Raw genomic sequence first — 27,846 nt, 5'->3', positions numbered from 1 at the left:
GAATTTTGAAAAGTGACATTTATGCCTTCTGACGGTGCTCACTGAAGCATGACGTAAAATACGCACATAACATTTACTCAGAGGGTAGCCTAAAAAATTACCTACACGCTCATGTAAAAATATATTAGAAACTCGCATTGGTTCGGAAATTATTGATGTTTGTTTAAGGGGGGAATTACTTTTGTTGTTGTGTATATACATGTATATACACATATATAATAATCAAACTAAATGAAGAATAGTAGAAAAATGCTCAAATATTCCACTTTACAAATATATATTATATATATATATATATATAAATATATATACACGATTTCTTTTGGCAGGAGTAAACGAGTCCTTATTTCTTGTAACGATGGAAAAATATATGGATTTGTATTCGGGACTGGTGTGAAATACCTTACAGTTCCCCCAAATCTCTACAATTTATTCAAATCGTGCGCACATCTGAGTCATAATCGTTAACGTGAACTGCTGCAGTTCTTTGTGTTTATTTTTTTCCGATGAAAGTCCAATTTGAACAAATGAACTTAATGTACCATAAATACTATGAATACAAGTTTCGCTTTGAAGATTTTTTCATTTAATAAATTCTTTGCAGAATAATCTAAATCTTATTGTCTCTCTTGGGATCGGTATTTCTAAGGGATTGTAGTCAGTCTGAACCGGGAAGTTTTGTGTTTAAATCTAATTCAATCTAATCTTCAAGTCGGGAATGAAATATTGGGTTCCTTGAGCTGCTGCAATACAACACACGTAAACAATGAGTTCGTCGTTCGCTATAGGTATGTGTAGTTCATAATTTTTTTCTAGTGATAATAATCCCCGTATTTGTTCCACTTATACTATTGCAAAGTGCATCGGGAGTGTACATTCAAACTACTCTTCCAATGCTTATCGAAACATTACTTTGGCCACACGCTACACCAATCCGATGTCATTGTCGCTTTAATGCCACTATGGGGGCATAATGAAGGAGTTATTTTCACTGAAATACGAGTAGAATTACCAGGAATTTATAATTGTGTAATATTACAGAGCAATTCCAACTAATAAATGCATAGACTATCGCAACAAAATGTATTTATAGGGCTCACCGTAAGTATCCTACTGAACTGTATATTTTGGGACAAACAAAATAATGGTAAAATAATATTGAATTCATATAGCGCACGTATATCCACCTTCTTGAGTGTTCATCAAGGTGCTCCTAAAATTACATCGGCTAAGATAGTCTACAAAATCTGGTGCGCAGAGCTTTATGATGAATAACTGGATACTGGTACCCATTTACCTTTGCTGGGTTGAGTGCAGCACTATGTAGGTAAATTTCTTGCTGAAAGAAAACACGCCATGGCTAGGAATCGAACCCACGTCCCTCAGAGTAAAAGACGAGAGTCATAACCACTAGCCCACGATGCCCCCAATGACCAAGGCGCCATATTAATATTCTTTGAATGTTTATGTTGACAGCTATTCGTCTGACAATAATGCTCAGCTTTTTGCCTGCCACCTTGTCTAAAACAACTTCCGATGTGTCCATTACCATGGGTGGTGCAGCCAAAATACCATGTCCGTTCGATGAAGGCGCTCTACGAAACATCTACTGGTACTACCTTGATGCATCTGGACCCCGAATGATTTTAAGCCTTGTTAAGTATGTTGAAGAAATAGATGAAGCCTATACAGATAGAGCTGGCTTGGATAAGGACAACTCAACATTGATTCTTCAGGTATATATGGGGTCAAGTGCTTTGTAATGATTTCTGCTAAAACAATTCTTTCAAGGATAATGTACTGCTGACCAATACAAAATACTCTCTTTTTTTAATGAAATGACGATATTCATTTTAAAGGAGTTTATGTTTATTGTTTAGTTCATTTTTATGCACGCAATCATGCTTCTCCACCCCCCCCCCCGTCACCAATTCGAATATAAAATGTTGGTCTAGAGTCTATTTCGATTGTAAGACTGTCGCATATATATATTCTTTCGCCTTTCAGGAAGTGACAATCGATGATGAAGGAACATATCGGTGCGATGTTGACAGACTAGAACAGCCGACACTAATAAATATCACTATTACATTGAGTGTGTTTGGTAAGTATAGCGTGATACGAACATACAAACCACCTACAGAAAGATGCGTTTTTGCATGTAGCAAATTTATATGACAGTCTAAAGTGTTCCTCATACATTCGTATTGTTATGGTGGTCTCAAAGCCGGAAGTAAAGAGAACACCAATAGGGTTTTTAATTTTTCATGGATATTCCATTTTTGGTGGAAAACAAGAATATTTGTAAACATTATGCCAGAATTATATAAACATATGATTGTCAGCTGTTATTTTAAATGAACGCTTACATATCGAGTAAAATATATTTTTGATGGACAGATATGAGACCATTTTGATCTGGAAATGAATCCATTAGCTATCATGATCAAATTTGGTCTAGTACATTTGACATAATGCCGTTGTCCATTGGTTGTTTCTTTAAATAATTTGTTTATATTATAAAGTAAAAACGAACAAACTGAATTATCGGAGACCGAAGACGACAAGCGACAGGAGCAAGATTCACAAAATTATGAAAACCTCGTTACCACGCAGTTTTCTCATTGATTATAGTACCGTTACACCAACGAAAACGACTGCAAATCGACCAATGGGACGTCATTGGAAATAACGTAAGAGATACCTGGTCATGTGTCGATTTTGTCAGTGTAATTGTGCTTGAACATGTTGACGCTCATAAGAAACACGAAAATGCGTTCTTTCATGTTTTCTCATTGTTGTAAACCTAACTCAGTCTTATCTCCAGGAACTCCTCCGGTGATTAAGCAGTGTCTCCAAGAACAGCCAGACAGTTCACCCTGCACACTAACCAGTGAGGGACCTACCAACCTTACCTGTCAGTTAACCAATGTATACCCGGTAACCAATCTCTCACTTGGCTGGTACCAAGATGGCCGTGGTCCGTTGGAGGCGCCCTTTTCGATGTCTGAAACCAAAGAGGATGGTAGCTTTGATCTGGAAACCAACGTCGTAGCGTTCGAGACCGGGAAATGGTTGTGCAATGCATCGTATCTCTCTGCATATGGTATCGAAGAAACTTCAGCCTCTATTTTACTCACCATACTAGACAAGAATGATACAGGTTAGTCAGTCCATCCGATTCACCATTTTAAACTTCATCATGGTTTTATTTTGTTCTCCATTTAAACAGCCTACGTACTTGCAACGTTTATTATTGTTAGACGTACGCATGCAGGTGTTATAGTTTTATCAAGCATTCAGAACATTGATTGATACATTCATAATCGAATTCACAATAATTTCAAGTTGTAAATATTCAACATGTAAATGGTTATCACATACGGTAATTTCAAAATGGCCTTCCAAAAAAGGAATAATAATGAAAATAAGTAGAAAAACAGTATTTCTTTTTACAAGAAAGCAATATATCTCTAAATGGCCCTGTTCGCCAGCATCAAAAGCATACCGCACGATAAATTGAAACTTGAGGTAAAGTTGGAGCAAAATGCAATTTCACTCTCAATGATAAGACTAACTTGTAAGTGGATTAGTCTCCGGACTTTGAAACAGAGGGTCGTGGGTTCAAATCCCAGCCATGGAGTAATTTCCTTCGGCAATAAATTTATCCACATTGTGCCGCACTCGACCCAGGTGAGGTAAATGGGTACCCGGTCGAATGCCCGCGCGTCCGATAAAGGTAGCCGTGCTAAAGCCGGGGTAATATTAATAGCAGGGCCCGCTGGGAGAACAGTTTTCGGAACTGAAGTGGCTACCCTGGATAAATATGCCGTTATTATTATTATTGATATTATCAATATTAACTTACTATTGCATGCATTGTTCAACCCTATAGGTTCCCCGGTGGACCCTGTAAAGATCGTGGTGCCTATAGTCGTAGCACTGGCTGTGATCGTAGTGATTGTAATCATTGTAATTATGAGGAGAAGAAAGAATCGAAGACTTAAAGGTAAATTACAACATGTTGTCTTCACTTGACTGTCGGTTCGTTAGTGTGTTTATTGTACCCCCCCCCCCTTTATTTAGTTTGGGTGCTGAATTTCCTTGATGACTCAATAATCAATGTATGTTGTTTATGGGGGTAAACTATTATTGTGGGTTTTTATTTGAGGACAACTCTATAATATTCGATATGATCTACAAACTCCCTCAATTGTATAAAATCCTGGAAGTATCAGCAAGAGCAAAAGGATATGCCATCGATGCTAGATTTGGAGGTATACATGTAGGGAGCAATGTTAATTCATCCAGAGGTCCGAATGTGTTCCTTTGGAATATAGTTTGAAATGCTCATGATGATTGGTAGAGATATCTGTTCACTTCCATTTTTCACCTGACACCTCAAAATCAACAATAAATCGACCAAAATGAATATTGATATTTTTATTGAGCTTAACATTTCATTCCTAATCTTTAAAATGATATATAATATGTTAAAATTGACCAACAATGGCCATTACAAGTACTTGATTGAGTGCAGAGGAAATTCAGCAAGAGCTTACAAAGTAAGGAGAAAACAATGTTTGAAGTTTGGGGTTCACTCAAGCATGCACTGTGTAATCTCAGTGAAACTTGCAAGCAGTCCGAAAAAAGTAGTGTTCAAGAAACCCTTGTATCTTTTCTTTTATTCAACGTCACGACTTCAAATTTATTTACAGTATGAAGAAGAAGAATTGTTCTTTGAGATAAGCTATTTTTTATTTTTGTTTAAGGAGACAAAATCACTATTTTGGCTATTTTACAGATAACCTTACCTGGCGACTTATTGGTGGTTTTGGGGTGGTAGGTCACAATTATTATGATTACGGAGTTTTCACTCAGCCTTGTACAGAGGATTCAAGAAAAGAGTAAAAATATTGTCAAATGACAAAAAAGAACTTATACGACTTTGTCGAGAATTTGTGAACCGAATAGCAATTTCATCTTACTGTGCTAGTTTCAGAGCTAAAAAAATGTATTATTTCAATAATCAAGGGCTAAATCGTTCTTTGATTCACAAATCACGGGAATTTGATATCACCTTTATTCTATTCTTGAATACTCTGTAGTTCACTGAGCAATAACTCCCTACTATGGAGTTCGGCCCCAAGATATAAAATTATTCCACCGCGACGCGCACAATCATACTAGCCCATGAAATGAACTTAAAAAATGATGGTACGTTTGCCGTTTAGGAGAATCTGTTTCGCGTCAAGGACGGACCTGAAGAGTAAACGCAGAAGTCTTATTTTATAATTTCATCATCAATTTTACTATGCTATCATTTACATGTATGTAGCACGATGATGGCGCAAGGGATAACTCATCACAATCCTTCAATTTAGTTGCAATGGTATGAACTAATGTTTGTATTTCTCATATGAATCATGGAATTTCATGAAATCGAAAAATGTTTTAACTTTTTTAAAGATACAGCTAAAGGACAGTATGGAGAGATAACAACAGCTGAAAATGTAGAACTTGGTGATAAAGTTTACGGTAGGACAATTGGCCTCACAATTTTTTTAGTAACCTCTTGTCGTAAATGTACATGGTTTAGATGGTGTATTCATACTAAAGTGATTCACTTCGGCCAACACGACATTGCAAATGTCAATCTGTAATAGGAAGAGCACATTATTTTGTGACATCAGACTTTGTGAATGTATTAAGCGCTATATAAAAGTATTATTAGTATTAAATGAAAACTTCAGCTATAATTCTTAAATTTGAAACTTTTTTTTTTCATTTGGTCGTAAGAAAAAGAAATCAAAATTAATTATGATTTTAAAAATGAGCAACTAGCATTTTGCCAAAATGAGAATACCATCTTCAAGCATTAGAAAGTTGTTTTTTTCTTTAAAATATTGTCAAAGTAGTCGACGAGGGGTGTAATCATACGCTATGATCTGGTGTCCTAAATACATGATGCATTATTCATTCGAAATTATAGGGGAAACAATCGATTTAAAGACAAAACAAAACGAACACTGCAATTTTTTAGCTTTCTTTTGGCACTGAATCTAAATTCAGGTAGCATCGATGATGAAATACTGGCCAACATCGCAGAGGAAGTGACGGACGAAAGCGACCTGTCAAAGCTTGGTCGACATCTTGGCATTCGACAGTTCAAGTTGAATCAAATCATCAAGGAGAACGAGCAAGCCAAAGACGTCTTCCCCGCCACGTCCATGCTGTTCACCTGGAAGGAGAAGACACCCGCAGCCAAGCAAGTCCCTAAGATGGTGAAGGCTCTGGAACAGTCGGATATGGAGAACCTGATAACTGAACACTTTCCAAACGAAGGTGATAAGTATAGGCGAATCCAGGGTTTACTGATTTTAACTTACCATTTACGTTTTGATACACAGATTTTGTCATGTGTACTCCTTTATTTATTTGGTTCAATTTATATGATTCAGGTAAATTCGAAAGAAAATAATGTTCTCAAATTGAACAGCAATTAGAGTTATGAGCAAGTCTGGGGACGTCGCATTTATGGCAATGGTATTGTGAGCTCACATTGTGAAAAGAGAAGTTTAATATTGAGACTTAAAATGCGATTGGTTTAGACCAGTAAATATATTTGCTGTTTTTCAAGAGCATTTAAAGTTTATGTATTATGTTCGTCAAAAAAAGAAATAGCCAAAACGCATATAAACCTTCACACCGCTCTCATACCGAAATCATGAATTGGTCCCTGATTAAGATGGAATTAACCAGTTCCTTCTAGTCCACTGCTAAATAAGAACCAACAATTTTTTTCATATTTATTTCTGCTGAGAAGGGAAAAATCACCTTTCTCCCTTCTGCTGCTAACCCTGGATCCACCATTGATTCAGATGGATCAAACCCAGTAACCTTTGTAAACAATGTTACTTGATATGCATAACCCATAATTGTTGTCACCTTACAGCCGGGGTTACAGATGAGATATTGCCAAATTTAGCCGACATTCTGAAAGATACGGAACAAAATGAATATTATTTTTTGCCTTCTTCCATTAATTTACATCTGAGTGTACTCCCCGATTAAGATCATTCAAAACTTAGCATCTTTGGTATCACTGTAAATATCAAATTCAATATCAAATGTATTCACAACCATTAAAATGGTACAATATTACTTACAATGATTATATAAACAATGAACAAATATATACCTAACAAACATTATAGTAATACAAGAACAGGGTAAATCCAACGAGCAGCGGATTTAGTGGTTTGGCAAAGGCCAAAAGCCTATTGGGACCAATCCCCCTTAGTTATGATCGTTGGTTTAAAAAAATACGGTGATAAACAAGTAGATGCACAGACAGAACCCAAAATTGTCTCACGGTCAGACTTACAGATGAGGGATTGTCAGACTTGGCTGTTGGCTGACAACCTTAGTGATGCGTAAAAAACTTGATCATTTCTCTGCCTTCTCCCGTTGATACAATCTTGTTTCCACCCCTTTTTCAGATGGGTTAAAAACTATTACCTTCGAATCCATTGTAAAATGATACACATTGCCCATCATTAATTGTCCTTAACCAATCATTAATTGCCCTTAACTTTCAGCTGGAGTTACAGATAAGAAATTGTTTGAGCTAGCCGACAGCATCCAAGATGAAGAGGCCATCGAGCAGCTTGGCATCAACTTTGGCTTCAGGCAGTTCAAGGTGAACCAGTACCTCAATATGAACAAAGACCGTGGTGACCGTTCAGGGACTTCGGCAATGCTCCTGGAATGGAGGAAAAAGACACCTAGGACAGCCCAGATACGGGATCTAGTAGACGCCCTCAAGAACGCTGGTGTTGATGGTTCATTTAACAACAATTGAGGTAGTAGTCCTAACTGGATTTTTTTAAAGAGTGATAATGTGAAAGATAACTATAGTAACAATACAAACAATGAAAAGAACAAAAAATGCGTTCAATCATGTCATACTATACATGACTTTTGTGTAATAAAAATTCCAATACGAAAAAGTATGGATTCTAGTTTGATAAAGTGTTGGGCTATACAATAATTTTCATGATCATATCCAAAATTCGAAACACTGGAATTGACATTCATAATCGTCCATTCAAGAAGATAAAATCGCTGTATTCCAAATACACCTTTCATGCTATTCATTCATCTTTTTTTTTATCAGACCACTAAATACCCATCTTGATCTAGTGTAAGACAAGGTTGCCACTCGGTGACTTCTTTCTACTGCGAAATATTTACCAAGAAAGGACAGCGCATCATTTCGTACAGACATTGCAGAGTGGAAGCCTTTGTCAAAAATCAAGCGGCTTGATGACATTGTAAATGTAAACTGTGCTTAAACGAGTATTTTTGTTCTGTCAGTGGGGGTTCCTATGTTCCTTTGTTGTAAATTAGACTTTGATTAAACAATGGAAATCGACTGTAAACTTTGGTATGAATTATGAAAATTCAAGAACGAATGAGGCGTGTTTTTACCTTTTTTTAAAGGTATAATCGTGAAATTAAATGATTAAAATTGATGCATACTGTATAAAGAACCATGAACTGGTTGAACCTTGTGTCAGTCAAGATCATTGTGGAAGTGGATTATTGCTCTTTCAATCTTGTCAATCCAACCTAACAAAAAAAAAAGAACGAAAACGTTATTGAACGCATAAAGATTATTATGGCTTATTATTGAGTACCTCAAAAACAATTATTCATCACATCAAAATTATTATGGAGAATTATTACTGAGTAACTAAAGAACTGCCAAATAACTGAAAAGGATCTTTAAATTTTGTAAAATCTGTACAAAACAAATATGTAAAAAAAAAAAAAAAAAAAAAAATCACAGTCGGAACTGAAACATTTCATTGACCTTTTGGAGATCATGATAAAAGACTGTATGTAGTAATAGTTTTTAAGTTTTATTAAGACACATTGTTGTATTTTTAAACATGCATGGTTCCTTTGAAATATATCATGCACAGATTGGATGATTTGATATTAAAAATTGAGAGGCAACCACGCTAAACGTCACATAAAATGTACCTGCAATGTAGTCTCGACATTGCCAACAATGTTGGGAGGATAGTGTGATGACAAATGATAACTCTGTTTGCTTGTGGAAAGGAAATTAACTTTACATTCGCAAGGCGATACCACTTGCGAACTAGATAACTCTTGAGTGACGTTCTAGTCGCTGTTAAGTTTCAGTAGTTCCCCAACATGTCCGATAAGTTTCATTTAGAATGCTGACCAATTACTCTAACACCTGAGTGAGTTTCTTCGTAACCTGTAGTGGTGTGTAATGTAAGCGTATTTGAGTGGAAGCACTTTTGCGAGTGTACATGAAAATAGGTTTTCATCATGCCCCCGATCAAGATTAAAATGGATATGTACAATATTTGTGTTTGTTTAGAATAATAAAAAAAAGAACAATCTTGAATAATGAGGTTACCAGAATGTGTGTGTCTTTTTTTATACTAAATTTGTAAAAATTAGTCTTCTGGCGGGGGTGGGGTGGCTTCTTAGATGAAATATATATTTCCGAGGTAGTATGCCAAGATTTCAAATTTTAAATTTCATCCCCCCCCCCTTCCTTTTTTTAAAGAATCTAGAAGTAAAAAAATAACAATAGGTCAATACACCTTTCGATAATTGGTATGATCATAATATTAATACAATTTCCATTATTGAACAATTTTGGAGTGAATTTCTTTCATTACCTTCTTCTTCTCCATCTCCCCCTCTCTATCCATTTTATTTTGTCCGATATTGTCATTCGCAAACTTTTATTGTCAGTCTTTATAAGTCTCTCTTTATTTCAGTAAACACCGAAATTTTGTATCTGGAAGTAAATATCTATTGCCATACGCCCCACCCCCTCCTTTATTTTGCTGGGTTTTTTTTTTTTTTTCCTGTTCAATAAACATTGTACATGTATTTGTTTGGTGTAAATTGTTTGCTGAATTGTATTTTTTTAAAGGAAAAAGTACAGACGCACTTTCAGTCTTAGCAGCCTAATTATTTAAAAGAACTAAACTAAATTATGGTTTTCGAAAATCAGTTGTAATATGTCAATATTTGGGAACTATTATGGGCAGAAGCTTTCTGCAACATAGAGAAATTGATGTCAAAGCCCTTGATGACAAAGCACTCTTTGTTGAAATCGTTGAATCAAAGAGCAGTTTCGTCATTGGCTTTGGAGAAACAATTTTTCTTCGGCTCCGAATCTTAGGACAATCCGCTGTCTCGGTTTACCTATTTTCAACAAAGACCACTTAGCTGTTTATTGTGATATTAACTGGAATTTTCATTTTATTTACTGTTATAGATCCCGTACCCGTTGAGATTGCAAAATCTCGCCAATAGCTAGAACTTCAAAGGTCAATTTAATTATTCATTGTATTTGCTCTGCCTCTGGTAAATGCCTACTTTGAAAATGAAGTTTTGAAAATATTCTGTACTAAACATGTTAAAATATTGTCTAATGTTTAATAATAATAATAACAGTAATAACACGTTGCATTTATATGACGCTTTTACGAGTGTTTCTAAGTGCTTTACAAAAAATAACGTAATAGCCTAACAGTAAAAATTAGCGAACAAATACATTTCAATCATAACAAGAATTAAGTCAACTAAAATTACATGTAATAATAGAAATCGATCACAATTACACACAATTGCAATCAGTACTTAATAATATTGAATAGATTAGGAAAATAAGAGGTGTGTTTTGAGGAGAGATTTGACGGAATCAAGAGAGATGGCCTGACGAATATGTAGAGGGAGACTATTCCAGAGAATTGGAGCATTAACTGCAAAGCACGGCGACCATACCGAGTAAATGTACGAGGAGAAGGAGAAAGGGACAAGTGTGTAGAAGAAGATCGGAGATTTCGAGATGTAGGGGCTTCATTAGGGATTAGATTTTGGAGGTAAAAGTTGCAAGATCATTTCTGATTTTATTAACAAGAATAATTTTGAATTGTATTCGTTTTCAATGGGTAGCCAACAGATGGAACTAAGAGTAAGCGTGCAGCACTACTTGGGACACGCTTAAGAGGAAGTAAATGCGTTGTTGGCAAACCAGAAAAAAAAAGACTGTTGCGATAATTAAAGTAGTCCTGAGTATAGGACGACACAAAAGCATGGAATAGACGTTCAGTGGATGATTGGTCTAGATAACGTCTTAACCTGCATATCTTGTAGATGCCATATGAAGCAATCCTACAATCATCATGATCATTCCGAATATGTAAATTTGCCTGTTGGTAAAAGAATCACCTTCAAAATTATTTTACTAATACATCATTCAATTTATTCTCTCTTCCCCACATATCTCAGCAGCTCTATCTCACAATATCAGCCTTCACGTAGTCTCACGTATGTTCACGGCCTCAACTCAGTGGAGCGCGCCATTGAAAGGCCTTTTCGCCTAGCAATATTGTTAGCGACGTTTGTTAGCATCACTTTGCTCACTCTCCAAAATGTCTGCGACATTAAAATTCTAAAGACAATGGATTTGTTCAATTTTAGTGAGGCTATGAATGTTTATCATTTACATTGACTATCAGTGTACCAACATATACCGAATTTACAAGCAAGTGTGGGTAAGACTTTGAATTATCAGTCATTTCGATGCAATCCCAAAATTGATGAAAATATAACAGAAATTTGATATAGCATTGCAAAATCCTTATTTTCATATCCCCTTAATTTTTAATCATTTGCAAAAGCATCTTAGTACGTTTCCTAGAATTTTTCACAACCGATAACGGTGGTGGCTTATTGATTCTAGTTTTTTTTAAGAAATGGCAGGCATTTGAAATCAGGTAAATTGTTGTTATATTTTTAAAAGAAAATCGTTAGATTCGAACAACTTACTAATAGTTCTCCAAAAGAAGGGTTATATTCAATTATCTGTGTGCAAATGATACATGACGACAAATTTTACGAGTATATCATTGCATGTTGGATAACCTTTTCCACGATGAGTTTCGTAATTGAGAGAAAAATCAAGTTCATTCCTAGCACGCGAGCCGCAGAATGATAAATTTTAGCGTGCGCACACGGGCTGATCGCCGTGTCTGCGGGGACGGATATCTAGTCCCATACTGGTGTAAGGTATTATTTTCCACGTACCTTTTCCCCTTGTAATGACCACTTCGCACTTTAATACTTAATTTTGACACTTAATCTGTGAAATTAATGGTTTAACGATTTTGGAAAATGTTCGGAATATACCTAACACATAAATGATTTCATTTTCTAGAATTATTATTTCTTTCCTGAATTACCAAAAGGCAAATTTAGGTCAAGATTGCATATACTCACATTGACTGTTTAGCATAGCGCATATCTATTACAATTTCTATTATGTGTGTCTATATTAGATAAATTGTCCTGATGTAAATATATGTTATAGAATCATATTGGATACAAAAATCATGACGGGTGTCATGGTCTGAGTTTTCTTTGTGTATAACAAACAAAATACTGCATGATTCCAATTTTATTTGAACATGTCATCGTATGCAACGGCAATTTCAATCAGTTTATAATTTTCTTTTGCTTAGTCAGCGTTTATTTTTCAATGTGCAGAATTGGTTCGCAAGCGGTTTTTACACCAAAGAGCTTGCCAAAGAGCTCATTCCTGGCACTTCGACTAAAGATGGATATGATTATTTTGTTTCTCATGGTTATCCATTTTTAAAAACAATATTTATTTACTGCAGCCAACGAGTTCCTGACACAATTTATTTTTTGACTAAAAACTACATTATGAATGTCCCCCGAGCGGTCTTAAAATAAAAAAGAAATACCCTTTTTCGCAAATGAATCATAGTTGTAGCTGTAAAATTACTTTGTCTTAATTCCTTTCCTCTTAATTTAATATTTTAGTATTTCATTTACATAACCTAAATGAAGGAGGATTCGGAACGATTATTGTTTGATGATTATGGGTGTGAAAGGACCCCTCCCCAAAAATAATAATGAGTAAGAATAAATAAATAAATGAATAAATAAATTAAATTAAATTAAATTAAAATAAAAGTCAGTAATCTTTAACAGGATAGTTCGAAAGCTTATTTTCAGTGGGGTCCTCAACACGTATAGAATTGTAATTATAAAAGGTAAAATCTGTTTACACTATAAATATGAATATGAACTACTATTAAAAATAAATAAGATCTTGAGATGGTATGTACAAGAAATATATAAAAAAGAGAACGAAGAAGAAAGTTGAAGGTATAATGTTGTCTCAAGCGGATCGGGAGAAGGGGGTGCTCCTTTCCCTCTCTTTTCCAATACACCGGGTGAGTTATGTATATCTCAATATTGATTTTATAACAAACTACTTAAAATCCCCATTTCATGACAGATTATAAAAAAATTCGGCTTACGATTTGTGCTCGCATTGATTGTTGAAAATATATTAAATCATGCATCATAATTACAAAAGTGCTTTAAATGTCCACTTTTCAAGCCATAATATTAACAGATTACGCGCTCTCATTAGGCTTATTAGACTAATAAATAAGATATTAATTTAGTAATCACTATGTCCTTGTTTTCAGAATGGAATATCGACAAGTTCTATTTCGTGCTTAGGAAGAGAAATAGGAAGACAGTCATCATTTTCATTTGATGACATAATGTTCTTAGGATGTCCCGGTCCTAGGTCAAAACTCAAAGGAATAATATTGAAACATATCGGCTTTTTTAAAACTGTGATCCAAATCCACCTCACAATTGTCCTACAAAGTGCTTGAAATACAGATATCAAATTGTCCCTTTTTCAGATCGGAATATCAAATACTTTAAGCTCGCGCTTTTTGCGCTCGCTTTATTGATTTTCATGATGTAAAAGGTATTTAGAATGCCCAGATTCTAGGTCGCGCATGTTTATTCAGATACGCAGCTTGTTCACTATTTAAATCATCCAAATATCAAACATTTTGTGCTCGCATTATAAGATTTCCAATTATCATTTTCATGATTTACACAAAATGATCAGAGTGTCCCATTTTTGGGTGTAAATCTCGATTTTTTTCCGCACGCGCTTCGCGCTCGCATCAATTGTTTAGTCATTTACTTATTATTATTATTACGATTACAAAAAGTGCTTAGAATTTCCGTACTTCGTCTAGAAATGTCAAAATTTTCAGCCCACGCTTTTCGCTCGCATTATTTGATTGTTGAAAAATGTAAGGTAGTTGCGGTGGATACACATCTGTCTTATAGGATCACAAACATTGCCCAGAATATTTAGATTTTAGGACAAAATACTTTGCACTCGCACTAATCAAATAAGGCTTATGAGATTATTATATATTTATGTTGATTTATAAGAATAAAGCTTAGACTATTATAATAAAAGACTACCCCTTCAAAGATACAAACAAAAATCAACTTCGAGTGGCCGATCGGGAAAATGTGGCTAAAAAAATTCGGCTCCCCCCCCCCCCCCATATTGGCAAAGGCTGGATCCGCCCCTGTCTACTGATAGCTCTTGAAGGGGGGGATGAGTTACCCTTGAATATTATTGTTGAATATTCAGCTCAATATATTGCTTTGACCCCCATCCCTTCACACACGTTTTGTATATCCCCGTCTACTAACAGCTCTGGGGGGACCATTTTTTTTTTAACTCAACATAATTATTGCTCTCACACCCCCCCCCCCCGATCAGATGAATTACGCCACTTGACGTGCGTGATTTCAATTGCAATATAGCCCCAAGATCCACTGACTATTTATTTAGCTTACACATTAAAAAAAACTGGAGAGTTGTCAAACTCAACACAAATATACAATAAAATAACAATAAAATAACATACTATAGAAAGAAAGTATTAAAAAAATTGAAAACTTAGTACAATAAAGATAATAAAATGTTGAAATTTTTTACCCCCGTCTCCCACACTCGATCTATTACGTATTAGACAATGATATGAAATTATGCTGATCTGCCTTTATTTGCGCACGATATTCTTAACTAAAGTCATGATATGACCATCGATATAATGGATTATAAATTTTCATAGTTTGATCACACCATATCCACTTTACATCCCTGGAAATTCCAGCAACAATACATGTTGTCATGGTACGACACACATTTTCTTTATTGAAAAGTATCACGACACCAACGTTGAAACTGTGCAAAGGCCTTTAATGGCGAACTCCACTGGGTTGATACATAGCCTATGGGTGATGAACATACGTGGTCTTCGCTCATCTGATTCTCTATTGCTCCAGACACCCAGAACAAAACACTCTCTGTTATAGGACCAAATCTATGGAATCAACTGTTTATCCAATTACGCCAAATTTCATCAACAGAAGCATTCAAGTCCCAATTGAAAACTTATTTAATCTCCCATTAGCAGTTTAATAGTGTGTTTATTCAGGAGAATTCAAATTATATTCTTTTTTTGTTTTCTATTGTGTTTTGTGTTTATTTTCCTTGAAGCGCCATGAGCACCGAAAGGTGGACCTGTGCGCTATATAAGTAGCCACCATTATTATTATTATTATTATTAAATCCAATTAAAGTCTCCGTGAATAATCCCTCCAAGATCCCGTAAGCCCCCATTACACTTATAAGGAATCAAGCAAAAGCTGGAACGAAAAAAAAAATTCAAAAAAAAAAAATCTAGAAATATTTGGATGGAGCTTATGAATTCACCAAACTAGAGTTCTAAATCAGTAAATTGACCAGGTGAATCAGCATACACTAGTCAAAATTAAACGCAATGGAGTCAGATTTCGTTCTCATACAGATCCATTGTTTCTGAAACATAAAATCATGAAAATAAAAAAATTATATTTGTTTCAATTAGGTCAATTCATGTTTAAATATAAAAATAATTAGTTGCCACGCATATTTGATTCCATGTTTCCCCGAAACCAATCCCTCCATAACTATCCCACCAGGCAGTCAAATGAATATCACTTGCCCCTTCTTAGAACGCTTCTAGAACAAAATACTTACTTATATACAGGTCCAAGATTTTGGAATTCCCTTGACGATAAGATTAAAGACGCCCGTTCTTTACTGTCCTTTAAAAACAAACTAAAACTTATGCTCCTAAAGTCTTAATGAATTATGTTTATTATTCTAACTAACATTTTGCCTTATTGCTAGTCTATTATCTATGTTTATACAGAACATGACATATTTTTTCCAATTAAACATACAAAAGTTATAGCTTGTCTATACATTATATTCTACTTTTTATATTGTATATGTGTATGACCGTATGTATGTGTCTGTGTAAGGATGTGTGTGTATGTGTGTATATGAATGTATGTATATACATGTATATATATATATATATATATATGTGTGTGAAGTTATACATGTACTACAGCTTTGGCAACTCTTTTATTTAAATATTGTGTGAAAGAAATGGATGAAGAGAACAATGGTAGGCGTAGCTTAAATCAAGGTTCCCCAGAGCTATCTACCCTTTTGGAAAAAATGGTGATGCCGAAAAAATGTCTCTGCCGGGAATCGAACCCGGGCCCCCAGCTTTGAACGCCGGTGCCTTAACCACTAGACCACAGACACGGGTTAGTGGCTAGGGCGACCCCGATCCGATTGACCGTCAGATAGACAGATTTTCGACACCATACCAATTGTAATTTCCTTTGTCGGGTGAAGGTGGGTTTTGAACAATGACAAGCCGCCATGCCTCAGCTGGATCAAAGCTATTGCTTTGATACAGTACACGTATGGGAGAAAGTATACAAATGTGTGAAGTTATACATGTACTACAGCTTTGGCAACTCTTTTATTTAAATATTGTGTGAAAGAAATGGATGAAGAGAACAATGGTAGGCGTAGCTTAAATCAAGGTTCCCCAGAGCTATCTACCCTTTTGGAAAAATTGGTGATGCCGAAAAAATGTCTCTGCCGGGTATCGAACCCGGGCCCCCAGCTTTGAACGCCGGTGCCTTAACCACTAGACCACAGTGACGGGTTAGTGGCTAGGGCGACCCCGATCCGATTGACCGTCAGATAGACAGATTTTCGACACCATACCAATTGTAATTTCCTTTGTCGGGTGAAGGTGGGTTTTGAACAATGACAAGCCACCATGCCTCAGCTGGATCAAAGCTATTGCTTTGATACAGTACACGTATGGGAGAAAGTATACAAATGTGTGAAGTTATACATGTACTACAGCTTTGGCAACTCTTTTATTTAAATATTGTGTGAAAGAAATGGATGAAGAGAACAATGGTAGGCGTAGCTTAAATCAAGGTTCCCCAGAGCTATCTACCCTTTTGGAAAAATTGGTGATGCCGAAAAAATGTCTCTGCCGGGAATCGAACCCGGGCCCCCAGCTTTGAACGCCGGTGCCTTAACCACTAGACCACAGAGACGGGTTAGTGGCTAGGGCGACCCCGATCCGATTGACCGTCAGATAGACAGATTTTCGACACCATACCAATTGTAATTTCCTTTGTCGGCCTTTGGGGGCCCGGGTTCGATTCCCGGCAGAGACATTTTTTCGGCATCACCAATTTTTCCAAAAGGGTAGATAGCTCTGGGGAACCTTGATTTAAGCTACGCCTACCATTGTTCTCTTCATCCATTTCTTTCACACAATATTTAAATAAAAGAGTTGCCAAAGCTGTTGTACATGTATAACTTCACACATTTGTATACTTTCTCCCATACGTGTACTGTATCAAAGCAATAGCTTTGATCCAGCTGAGGCATGGCGGCTTGTCATTGTTCAAAACCCACCTTCACCCGACAAAGGAAATTACAATTGGTATGGTGTCGAAAATCTGTCTATCTGACAGTCAATCGGATCGGGGTCGCCCTAGCCACTAACCCGTCTCTGTGGTCTAGTGGTTAAGGCACCGGCGTTCAAAGCTGGGGGCCCGGGTTCGATTCCCGGCAGAGACATTTTTTCGGCATCACCATTTTTTCCAAAAGGGTAGATAGCTCTGGGGAACCTTGATTTAAGCTACGCCTACCATTGTTCTCTTCATCCATTTCTTTCACACTATATATATATATATGTATATAAATGTACATGATGTGTATGTATGTGTAGACATAATATATATGCAGCAGATTTGCCTTGCATCCCTCTCCCTATCTCTATTTTTCTTTCTATATTCTACGCAGTTGTCATCGTACTATTGTCCACCCTCATGTACCTGTGTTGTGTTGTGTCGTGTTATTGTCTTTTGTCTCTGAATTTCACAATCCTGTATATAAGATTTTTTTGCCCCTTTCGTTATCTTCATGTATTTTTTTACGTATATTTCAATATTGTTTCTATCCTAACTTTTTGAGGGGTTCAGATTTTACAAGCTTTGCTTTTCAGTGGACCCCTCCATTCTTCTCATGATATATGATTATATTGATTTAATTATATTTGATTATATTGATTATATTGATTTAAACTTGACATGCATGTTAATTTATATTTGAATCACTTATTGAATATGTATATTATTCATTCAATGTTGAATTTTGTTCATGCTTTTATATGAATTGAATTGATTTATCATGTAATTATTTGTATTATGTTGAAGAATGAAAATAAATTGAACTGAATTGAATTGAAGTGATAATTGGTGCTGCATTCTTGGCCATTCTAGGCGCATGCTGAATATTCTGACTGCATTCTGAGTGCATTTGAAATATTTTTGTCATTTCTTTTGGCCGTCCCGAAGGTTTTGGTCATATTCAAAATATTCGAGGGGTATTTTAGAACTGTGTTCGAAGCAGATTTAAATGATCAACTGGTGGTTGAACAATAATTCTTTTTAATTCCGGCCAATTCTGCTCGATTCGGAATAAGCTTGATGGAGGCTCAATAGAATATGTCTTCCACATTACCATTAATTTATAAAATTCAAGATTGGATTAGTCTTACGAAATCGAGAAGAAAAAAGGAATTGGTAATTCCCCAAATACGCAGGTTACTATGTTACACAATGGTAATTGTAACATTGACAAGACGGAATTACCAAAAGTAAACAAATACTTTTTTTAAATTGTAATGAATACATAATAAAATGTGATTTATTGCATTAATTCAAATATTTACATTCCATGTAAGATAATACAAAAGCGTGTTGTTGTTATTATTCAAATATCTTCCTAAGCATGAAATACACGTAGACTAAACGATCTTTGTCTTTAGCTTTGCAATATCTTATTACCAAATCCGAATACAAGTGCTCGCCCTGTTTATATTTACATTTGAAAAAAAGGTCCAGATAGGGGCACTATAGACAAGAAACCAAGAAACAATTCCAAAGTTTATTACATGCATAACGGTTTAATAAACCATGCCTGTATACTTAACTTTTTTGCATCTTTGAATATAATGGTACATTAAACACCTACTGAGAGACTTAATTGTGCCATCCGCAGCCATATTGCTCTGCCCATGGCATTTAAGATGAAACACGAGGATCAGCAACTGAAAACCTTTAAGACGAATCTGGGCTCTTTCTGGTAAAGCCAGTTGATCTGAGGTTAACAAGAAGCCAATATTCTTGTTGGAACAGCAAAATCGGAAAATATGGTGCTTTCTTACAGTAGGTAACACATCATTTAAGGAGGAAAGACATTTGCCAAGCGCAATTCGAGACAAAGAGCAGCAAAAAGGTTTATCGACGAAAATTGGTGATTCAAAGCACAATTGTATCCTAGAATCTGGACGAATGACATGTTTCATTTGTTTCGTCAACTCCGAGACTTAGGACGTAACTATTGTTCAGGTTCACAGCTTTTCCGGCAAAGTTCTCCCAGCCATGATTTTGATTAAGTGGGCATTTTTACTCTCTAATGCTAGAGGAACGTGATAAGGGGGGGGGGGATAGGGGAAAGGGTTCTGGGGATACTTTTTTTTAGATCATCGAATACGCTTTAGAAAAGCGTCATTGTAGAGATATTTTTTCTTGTTCCCCGTTTGTGTCTTTGATAAAGAATTGCATTGAATTTTTCACGCTTGATATGTCCCATTATCTGTCATTTGCGCTTTGTTGGAAGCGATTTCATGCCAGATATATATTTTTTTCCCACACAATTTTTTTTTCAGACAACAATGCCGTGCTCCAGTATAATGTTCTATTTTTATTTGTATAAGCCATTCAATAAGAGCAGCGCTTTTGAATGCAATATTCTCAGTAGAGAATTGAGGAACTTCATGATTATCATAGGGAAGACCTTCGCACTGATAACGCAAACGTAATTGTCTAAGGGCCTTTTCACACGCGAATTTCGAATCATCATTGTAACGATGACTGCTATTGTTAATCGTGACTTTGATTAGCGTTTGTGATTCAAACCATGATCCAGTTTGGTTTCACACGTGCTAAATATTAGTCAGTAGCCTTATTTTACACTGGAATCATCATCATTCAAATTACGATTTATTTACCGTGTGAAAGGGAGGATATACGTGCTTTAAATGCCAGTTTTAAGTGTAAATAATACCAGTTCTATACAAATCAGCGGCACATTACCATGTCATATATCACCAGAGTAGATTTTTAACTGATATCTTAATGAAACAATCCGCCCTTTCACCCGGTAAACAAAACGTGCTAAATGGTAATTTGAATGAGGCTTCCAGTGAAAAATAAGGCTAATGACGAACATTTAGCACATGTGAAACAAAACGAGAACATGATTAGAATCACGAACGCTAATCACAGTCACGATTACAATAGCAATCATCACTACAATAATGATTCAAGATTTTCGTGTGAAAAGGAACTAAAAAGAAACACACATAACCATGCACTAATAAGGAAACGTGCAATTTGAATGACGATGTTTAAAAAAACTCTTTCAGACAAGTCATGTTGAAACTCAAACAGGTCACACTGGAAAAAGCAGAAATTCCAAAATGTTATGATTTATACATTGATGTCCCTTTTGAAATCTTGCTGAAAACAGTCTCCATTTCTCTCAATGCATGGAAATTAAGTGCTTGTAGCAGCTGAGCTCAAATGATGATACTAGTCATTATTACATGGACAATAAATGATTGGCCGAGTAGAATGAATATACCCATGCATGTATAGGATAAAATGGGTGTTATCAAACGTTTCTAGTCTTGAGAGAGATAACGTTTTGTCTTAAAATTATTTTTATCCTTGTGATGCTTTGGGAACTTAGAAAAAATATATATATCACTTTTATTGTGTACTTCACATATCATTGCTGGTAATAAACCATTTTTTTTTCAATTACAATGCTGTTGAAGGGGAACATGCACAAAATCAATTAGGTACCTGTGAATCTCAGTAGGCCAATCGTGAGTAGGCCTACTTGACCGAAATTTTAATACCACTCAATTTGGTATGGCCTTCTAACGCATATATACAATTCTATGAAAACCTCTTTTATAGACATCACTATAATAATGAGAATGGAGGTTGTCATGTGTATGCAGAATAAGGCAAAGTCTAAAAATCATAATGTTTGAGAACAACGGTCATTCCGCTTATTAATGCAAATAATGATAACCCGTCTGCCCTCTGTGATATGAATCATAATTGATAGCGCGTCGTCATTCCTGTTATTGACGGTTGCTAACCAAGTACACATATGTTATGTGAAAACCGATTTGGGGATTTCCAAATGTGTGTAGGCTCTTCCATAATTGATCATTTCTTACTGACAGTTCCTTCAATAGAGCAAAAGTTGACTTGAAACCCATAGGGCCAAATATACGATATGAGCTTTTATCAATAGACATGGTCTGATCTTTGCCATAGAGAATTGAGTTTGATATAAAGATTCGTTGATGGTTACAGAGCCAAGAAATATTTACGAATGTTTGTCTAAATCAAATCATGTTTATTTGTTGTTACTCGGCGTACTTTGGGAGAATGTGAGAAGAGCACAATCAGCTGATCAGTGTACCTACTTCACTTGGCACACGCAATCGTGAACCAGCCACAGCGAAGGACCGGGATTTACCTCACTCTTCACCATTTCAACCAGAAAATCATGACTAATATCACCAGTAAGTACAATTCAGAAGAATATTGCATTTGTGTTTGGTTATGCGCCATTGAAACTTTTAATGTATATTATTGATAAATTCATACTGCTCTGTGTACATGGTGTATGTGTTAATGCCGAGAGGTGTTGTTTGCATGCACGTTCGTTTCATGCCGGGGGGGGGGGGGGGAGGCACTTCCATTGACGAGTGGATACCATGCGCGACCATAGGGTCTCGAAAAGCACCCTAAACACGTATTTTCCATATTCTGAAAATGCACCCCTTAACAAGTATTTGCGTGTGAAACCCCACCCTTGACAAGTATTGGAAACAAAACGATACTCTTGGCAAGTATTCCCTGAAATGAACCCCTAAACAAGTACAGCAATATTTTATTATGTCACGGGTCCGTTAGTCGTCGGTATACCTTTACACATTTGCACGTCAGCGGGGTAAGTAATTAATGCTTAACCTTTTTGTACAAGTTGGTTTTATTTCTACAATACATTTAAGTACTACCTACATGTACGAGGTTATCGCGAGCACGAAACGCGAGCTGTTTTTTTTTTTACACGAAACGGGTCGTGTGGTCCAGTGGTTAGAGCACTGGACTCATAATTGCAAGGTTGTGAGTTCGAATCCCAACTCTGCCATTGTCTCCACTTTAATAAAAAGGCACAAGAGTGATATCTGTCGTCTATTACGTCAGCCACTATGACTGATTAACCTAGACGTAAAATGTTTCCAAGGTAAGTGGTATACCAGCTTGGCGTTTACCAGCAAAATGGTGTCCTGCCGAGTTCCTACGGGAGTTACCACAAACAGAAACAGAAACATAAACACATCGAATTGGGTTTATTACCGCCCCACCTTCCACATCTCGCGCAAATCAGACTCTAAACGCGCAGTGTTGGGGCAGAAAGGACATCCTTTATAACACATTTTAATTTTGTTTTATCATCCCCGCAACTTTGACCCTAAACACGTATAGCTTTCCTAGCGAAATAGATACCCTTTTTTCATTATTTCTGTGTTTTTGACACCCTTATCACGTTACGTACGTAACGTGCCCTATCTTGAAAAAGACATCCTTATTACGTGTTATTGGGGTCGCACATGGTATCCACTCGTCATTGTAAGTGGCCCCCCGGGGTTTCATGGTTCGTTGGTTCTGTGAGCTGTATCATGGGTGTCGAATGGTGTTCATGCATGGTTGGGGGAATGGTCATGGCCGTATCTAAAACAATCTTTAAAAAAATATTAAAAAAGAATATATGAAAATTGTCTATGGTCCCTATGCCCTACATTTGCACGTCAGCGGGGTAAGTCATTAATACTTAAAGGGGAAGTTCACCCTCACAAAAAGTTTATTGTAAAAATAGCAGAAAAAATAATAAAAAATATTGCTGAAGGTTTGAGAAAAATTCATCAAATAATTAAAAAGTTATTAGAATTTCAATTATTTGATTTGTGACGTCACATGCGAGCAGCATTCCTACATAGCGAATGGTAAAAAAATCAATGAAATGTCATTTTCTCAGAAAATTGAAAATGGTTTTCACTGTACCTTTTGTATATCAATAGACAAATCATTTCACACCCGATCATGAATAGAAAACAAAATTGAGTCATCAGGAACCATACAAAATTTGAAATTCATGCATTTTATATTACATAACACATGGGGCAGCTGCTCGGTTATGACGTCACAAATCCAAAACTTTGAACTCTAATGACTTTCTTACTCTTTAACGGATTTTCCTCAAACCTTCACCAATATTTTTTACTATTTTTTCTGCTATTTTTACAACAAATTTTTCTTGAGGGTGAACTTCCCCTTTAACTTTTTTGTACAAGTTGGCTTTGTTTCTTCAATACATTTAAGTACTACTTACATGTACGAGGTTATCGCGAGCACGAAACGCGAACTGTTTTTTTTTACACGAAATTGATAATTTTTTATGAATTATAGTTTGTTTGGGAGTTATAATTCTCATATACACTCTTATATTCGGGGGTATTTATTCCTATACCTCCCCCCACGGGATTGACACCCATAGCTTCTGTTTTGTAAGGGATGAATGATTACATGAAGAAACCATTGTTTGTGCTCCTTGCATTCGTTCCCGGTGAGACAGTACCGTTTGGTTTAATATGCATGTCCGCTTTCATATTTACTTTTGTGCCATAACTTCATTTTATCGCTATTGATTTTATGTGAACGATATTGAAAGGAAGTAATAATTATTCAAAGTCATATAGTCAATGATATGTCCTTACATTGCTAAAACTGTTCTTCTTTGTAGCGATTTTAGACGAATTAAATGCATTGTTTTCGTTCGGGACTGTGTCCGTGGCGAATCAATTCATTAAGGAATAAACTGCACTATTGAGGTTGCATCTGCAAGCCGGAGAACTTGCAAAGAGGAAATAATTAAAAGTATATTTATGGCCGTACTATTATTCCAAATAAGTAAATTCCCTCTGAATGATACCATAGACTTTAAAGGAATAATTTCAAGGCGAATAATACGAAATTTGATCGATATCTTCTCTCCAGTCGATAACGTAGCAGACGTGTTATTATGACATATTTATGCGCGTGTGACACGGCTCTTGCAAAAAACACAGTTGGTTGCGGAATTGATTTGTGCCGACCGGCCCAGTGGCGTAGCTACGGGGGGCCCCCCAGAAAAAATTGGCAGAGCCAAAAAAAAAAAGGAGAAAGAAGAAATGAAAAAAAGAAAAGAAGAAAGACAAGAAAAAAAAAGAAGAGGAAAATAAAAAGAGGAAGATGAATGAATGAAATGATGCGAGGGGAAGACTTGCAATTAAAAAACAAATATTTCATGTTACTATATAAATTTTTTGCTTGCGCTTCGCACAAGAGTTGCCTGTTCGATGAGATTCATATCTTGGTCAATAGGCTGATACGGAGCAAGTTTTGAAGTCAATATACAAAACGCATTTTAGCTCGGATATCGAGCATTCATCTTTTTTTTTATTTAACAAATTAAAGTGCTCTGTCCGTTTTATGGACTACATATCTGTATTTTAAGCTCACGCTGCGTGGGCACATTGTTTGATTTGCCAAGTTCATATTGTCTAGGTGTATTCGATAATGTTCCATTAAACAAATGTATTCAGAATGCCCAGATTCTAGATCTAAATCTAAAACATGCGCAACAGCCTACAGGTTCTTTATTAAAATGAACTTGAATTATCCAGTTTCACATCAGAATATCAATAATTGTCTGCTCACGCTTCACGATCGCATTATTAATAATGCCCAATTGACTTTATCCTACTTACGATTTACAAAATATGAATAGAGTGTCCCGCTTTTATGTCTAAAATCTCAATTTTCTTCCTCTCGCGCTTCGCGCTCGCATCAATTGTTTAGTTACATACCTATCCCATTTATTAATAAAAAGTGCTTAGAAAGACCATTTTTTTAGGTCGGAATGTCAAAGAAAATTCACTCGCGCTTCGCGCTCGCATTATTGAAATATATACCGTCTATGTTGGTAACTGTAGTCCTTAACAGGTCCCTTTTCGATAATGCTAGAACAGTTGATAAAAAATTCTGCTCGCGCTTGGTGTTCGCAGTAACCATCTAGTTACACACGAATCTTGTTCAGGATAATAATAATAATAAACAGTTCTTGTATAGCGCATATCACAATTATCTATCTCTATGCGCTTCCAAATTAGGACTTGGATATTATTACCCCAGCTGTAGCTTGGCAGCCGTAATTACTAAGATTACAGCGCACACGCATTCCAAGGAATAAATTCCTGCCACGTACCCATTCACCTCACCTGGGTTGAGTGCAGCACAATGTGGATACATTTCTTGCTGAAGGAAATTACGCCAGGGCTGGAATTCGAACCCACGACCCTCTGTTACAAAGTCCGGAGACTAATACACTGGGCCACAACGCTCCACAGGATCACACAGGATCACTCAAGGATCACACATAACATTGCCCAGAAAATTAAATTTTTAGGATAAAATACATGAAAGTAAAAAAAAATCGCTCGCGCTTTGCGCTCTCACTTTTTATAGGGCTTATGAGTTTATTTCATGTTTATGTTTTATAAGAATAAAACTAAGAAGTGACTGATCGGGGAAAATATAGGTGAAGATAATTGATTTCGGGCCCCGTCCCCTATTGGCGAAAGTCGGATCCGCCCTTGTGACACATACACTCACACTGGAAAAATGGTCGGTCCCCCCCCCCCCGGAAAATTAAGGACCCCCAGTGCCCCCCCCCCCCCCCCGAAAAAAAATCCTAGCTACGCCACTGGACCGGCCGCCCGCTTCGGCGCAGCTAGCTGTCGAGCTACCGTACCGCATACCTTTCTTGCTGTCTTCAACTCACTTGCGAATTGCGTTTGTGTGACGGTGATCTCTACCGTAAGAAACAACTCGGAAGGCCGAGAAGAATAATACGTTTGGTTCAAGATTATTCTGTGGAATGAGCTATGAGTGGAAATGATCCAGATGATATAAAGATGGAATCAAAGACAAAAGAAAAGAAGAAAAACGCCAGGGGATCTCTGCACGGTCATGAGGCGACATACCAGACCACTACAGTACACTCAATGCCTGGGTGTTGTGTGTATTGTATAGGCGTGCAGCGCGCGCAGAGCTGAGCCAGCCGCCGGAATTACTTTCCAGCAACTCACTTGATGGAACATCTTGCTAACATAAATGAAAAATAGTGAAAATATCATTCAATAACTCACTGTTTGCAATCTTACATCATGATTTAAGAGTTCATGATAGTTATTCATACTGTTTTTATACAGGGAAAGTAAAGATTTGTACATATGATTCCTATTTGTTTGAATTGAGTTGCTTTGAAAACAAATTGTAAAATCATCTTTCTCTCTCTGCATAGCATTTCTGTATTACACCCAGTCAGACGGCAGGTCCCAAGAAAGTGGCTTCTTTCATCCAAGTGATATTCAAGACTTGGGATGTTTTGCATAATTAATAAGCTTGATGCAGACCAAAAGACCTGTTTTCATTCGGTCATTTCTGCTCAAATTGTGCATCGAATTTTATGAATTTGGTATTATTGTAAAGAAGAAGAAATATTCTTTTAGGTCATGTGTTTTAATTTATTCAAAGATTTTTTAATATAGGCTAAAATTTTGATCAAAATATGCTACAAAATGATCATTTTCACCTGACAAAAGCTGCTATTTTCACACTTTATTTGTGTTTGAGCCCGAATGATTATTAGATCACGATAAAGCTGAATATGTATGCTTTAAAATGATGTAGGTTTCAAAATAAGAATTGGTTTAATCGGGTCAAGATCACACTTCATTTGCCAAGTACAGCTTGAAGTAGCTTGATAACAAGAATACTGCACTCTGACACATTGGCAAATTCCAACGGTTCCATTGCCTGGGTTCATGTGAAGGTCACACTTCCCAGGTGGTAATCTCCTCAAATATCACGCGCCTGTTGTTCTGTGAACCTTATCCAGCCAATCAGAACTCTGGATTTCATGCAAGTACAAAATTTCAGAAATCTTGTCTTGTACCTTGGTGGGAAAAGTGTGATCTTGACCCGATTGAAAGGTGCCGCATATCACGAGTGGTATTGTGAGAAAGTACAGAAAGTCAGCTTTTTGGTGATATAGATATCATTTAGGCTCAAAATCTGATGGTGCAAAAATATTTCATTAAACTTGAGGTTGAAACAGGTAAAATCTTAGCGAAAGAAAATCTCACGAATCACGAGATTTTGCAAGGAGGAGGATTCAGCCACGAGATGATACTAAATTCCCCTCGGTGACGTCACACTCAGGGTGATTTTTCT

The 27,846-nt window shown here is 36.3% G+C and overlaps 1 protein-coding gene across 1 annotated transcript; it reads left to right on the top strand.

Annotated features, from left to right (window-relative positions):
• The first annotated feature begins 663 nt into the window (after positions 1–663).
• On the top strand, positions 664–7,864 carry LOC129266548 (uncharacterized). Its single transcript, XM_064104199.1, has 6 exons — positions 664–788; positions 1,477–1,736; positions 2,008–2,104; positions 2,816–3,163; positions 6,073–6,345; positions 7,602–7,864. Exons 1-6 carry the CDS (start codon positions 767–769, stop codon positions 7,862–7,864), a joined length of 1,263 nt encoding a protein of 420 aa, XP_063960269.1. The 5' UTR covers positions 664–766.
• The last annotated feature ends 19,982 nt before the right edge of the window (positions 7,865–27,846 follow it).

Source organism: Lytechinus pictus, chromosome 8 (genome assembly GCF_037042905.1).
Source record: "Lytechinus pictus isolate F3 Inbred chromosome 8, Lp3.0, whole genome shotgun sequence".
NCBI lineage: Eukaryota > Metazoa > Echinodermata > Echinoidea > Temnopleuroida > Toxopneustidae > Lytechinus > Lytechinus pictus.
Note: the sequence above shows the minus strand (reverse complement) of the source record. Positions and strands in the feature narration are given on the sequence as shown.

Excerpts from the sequence above, each read along its gene's own strand:
- LOC129266548 (XM_064104199.1), top strand. The coding sequence starts at position 767 with ATGAGTTCGTCGTTCGCTATAG. Across the intron at positions 2,105-2,815 it reads TATTACATTGAGTGTGTTTG|TCTTATCTCCAGGAACTCCT; the intron begins GTAAGTATAGCG and ends AACCTAACTCAG. Across the intron at positions 3,164-6,072 it reads ACTAGACAAGAATGATACAG|GTAGCATCGATGATGAAATA; the intron begins GTTAGTCAGTCC and ends ATCTAAATTCAG.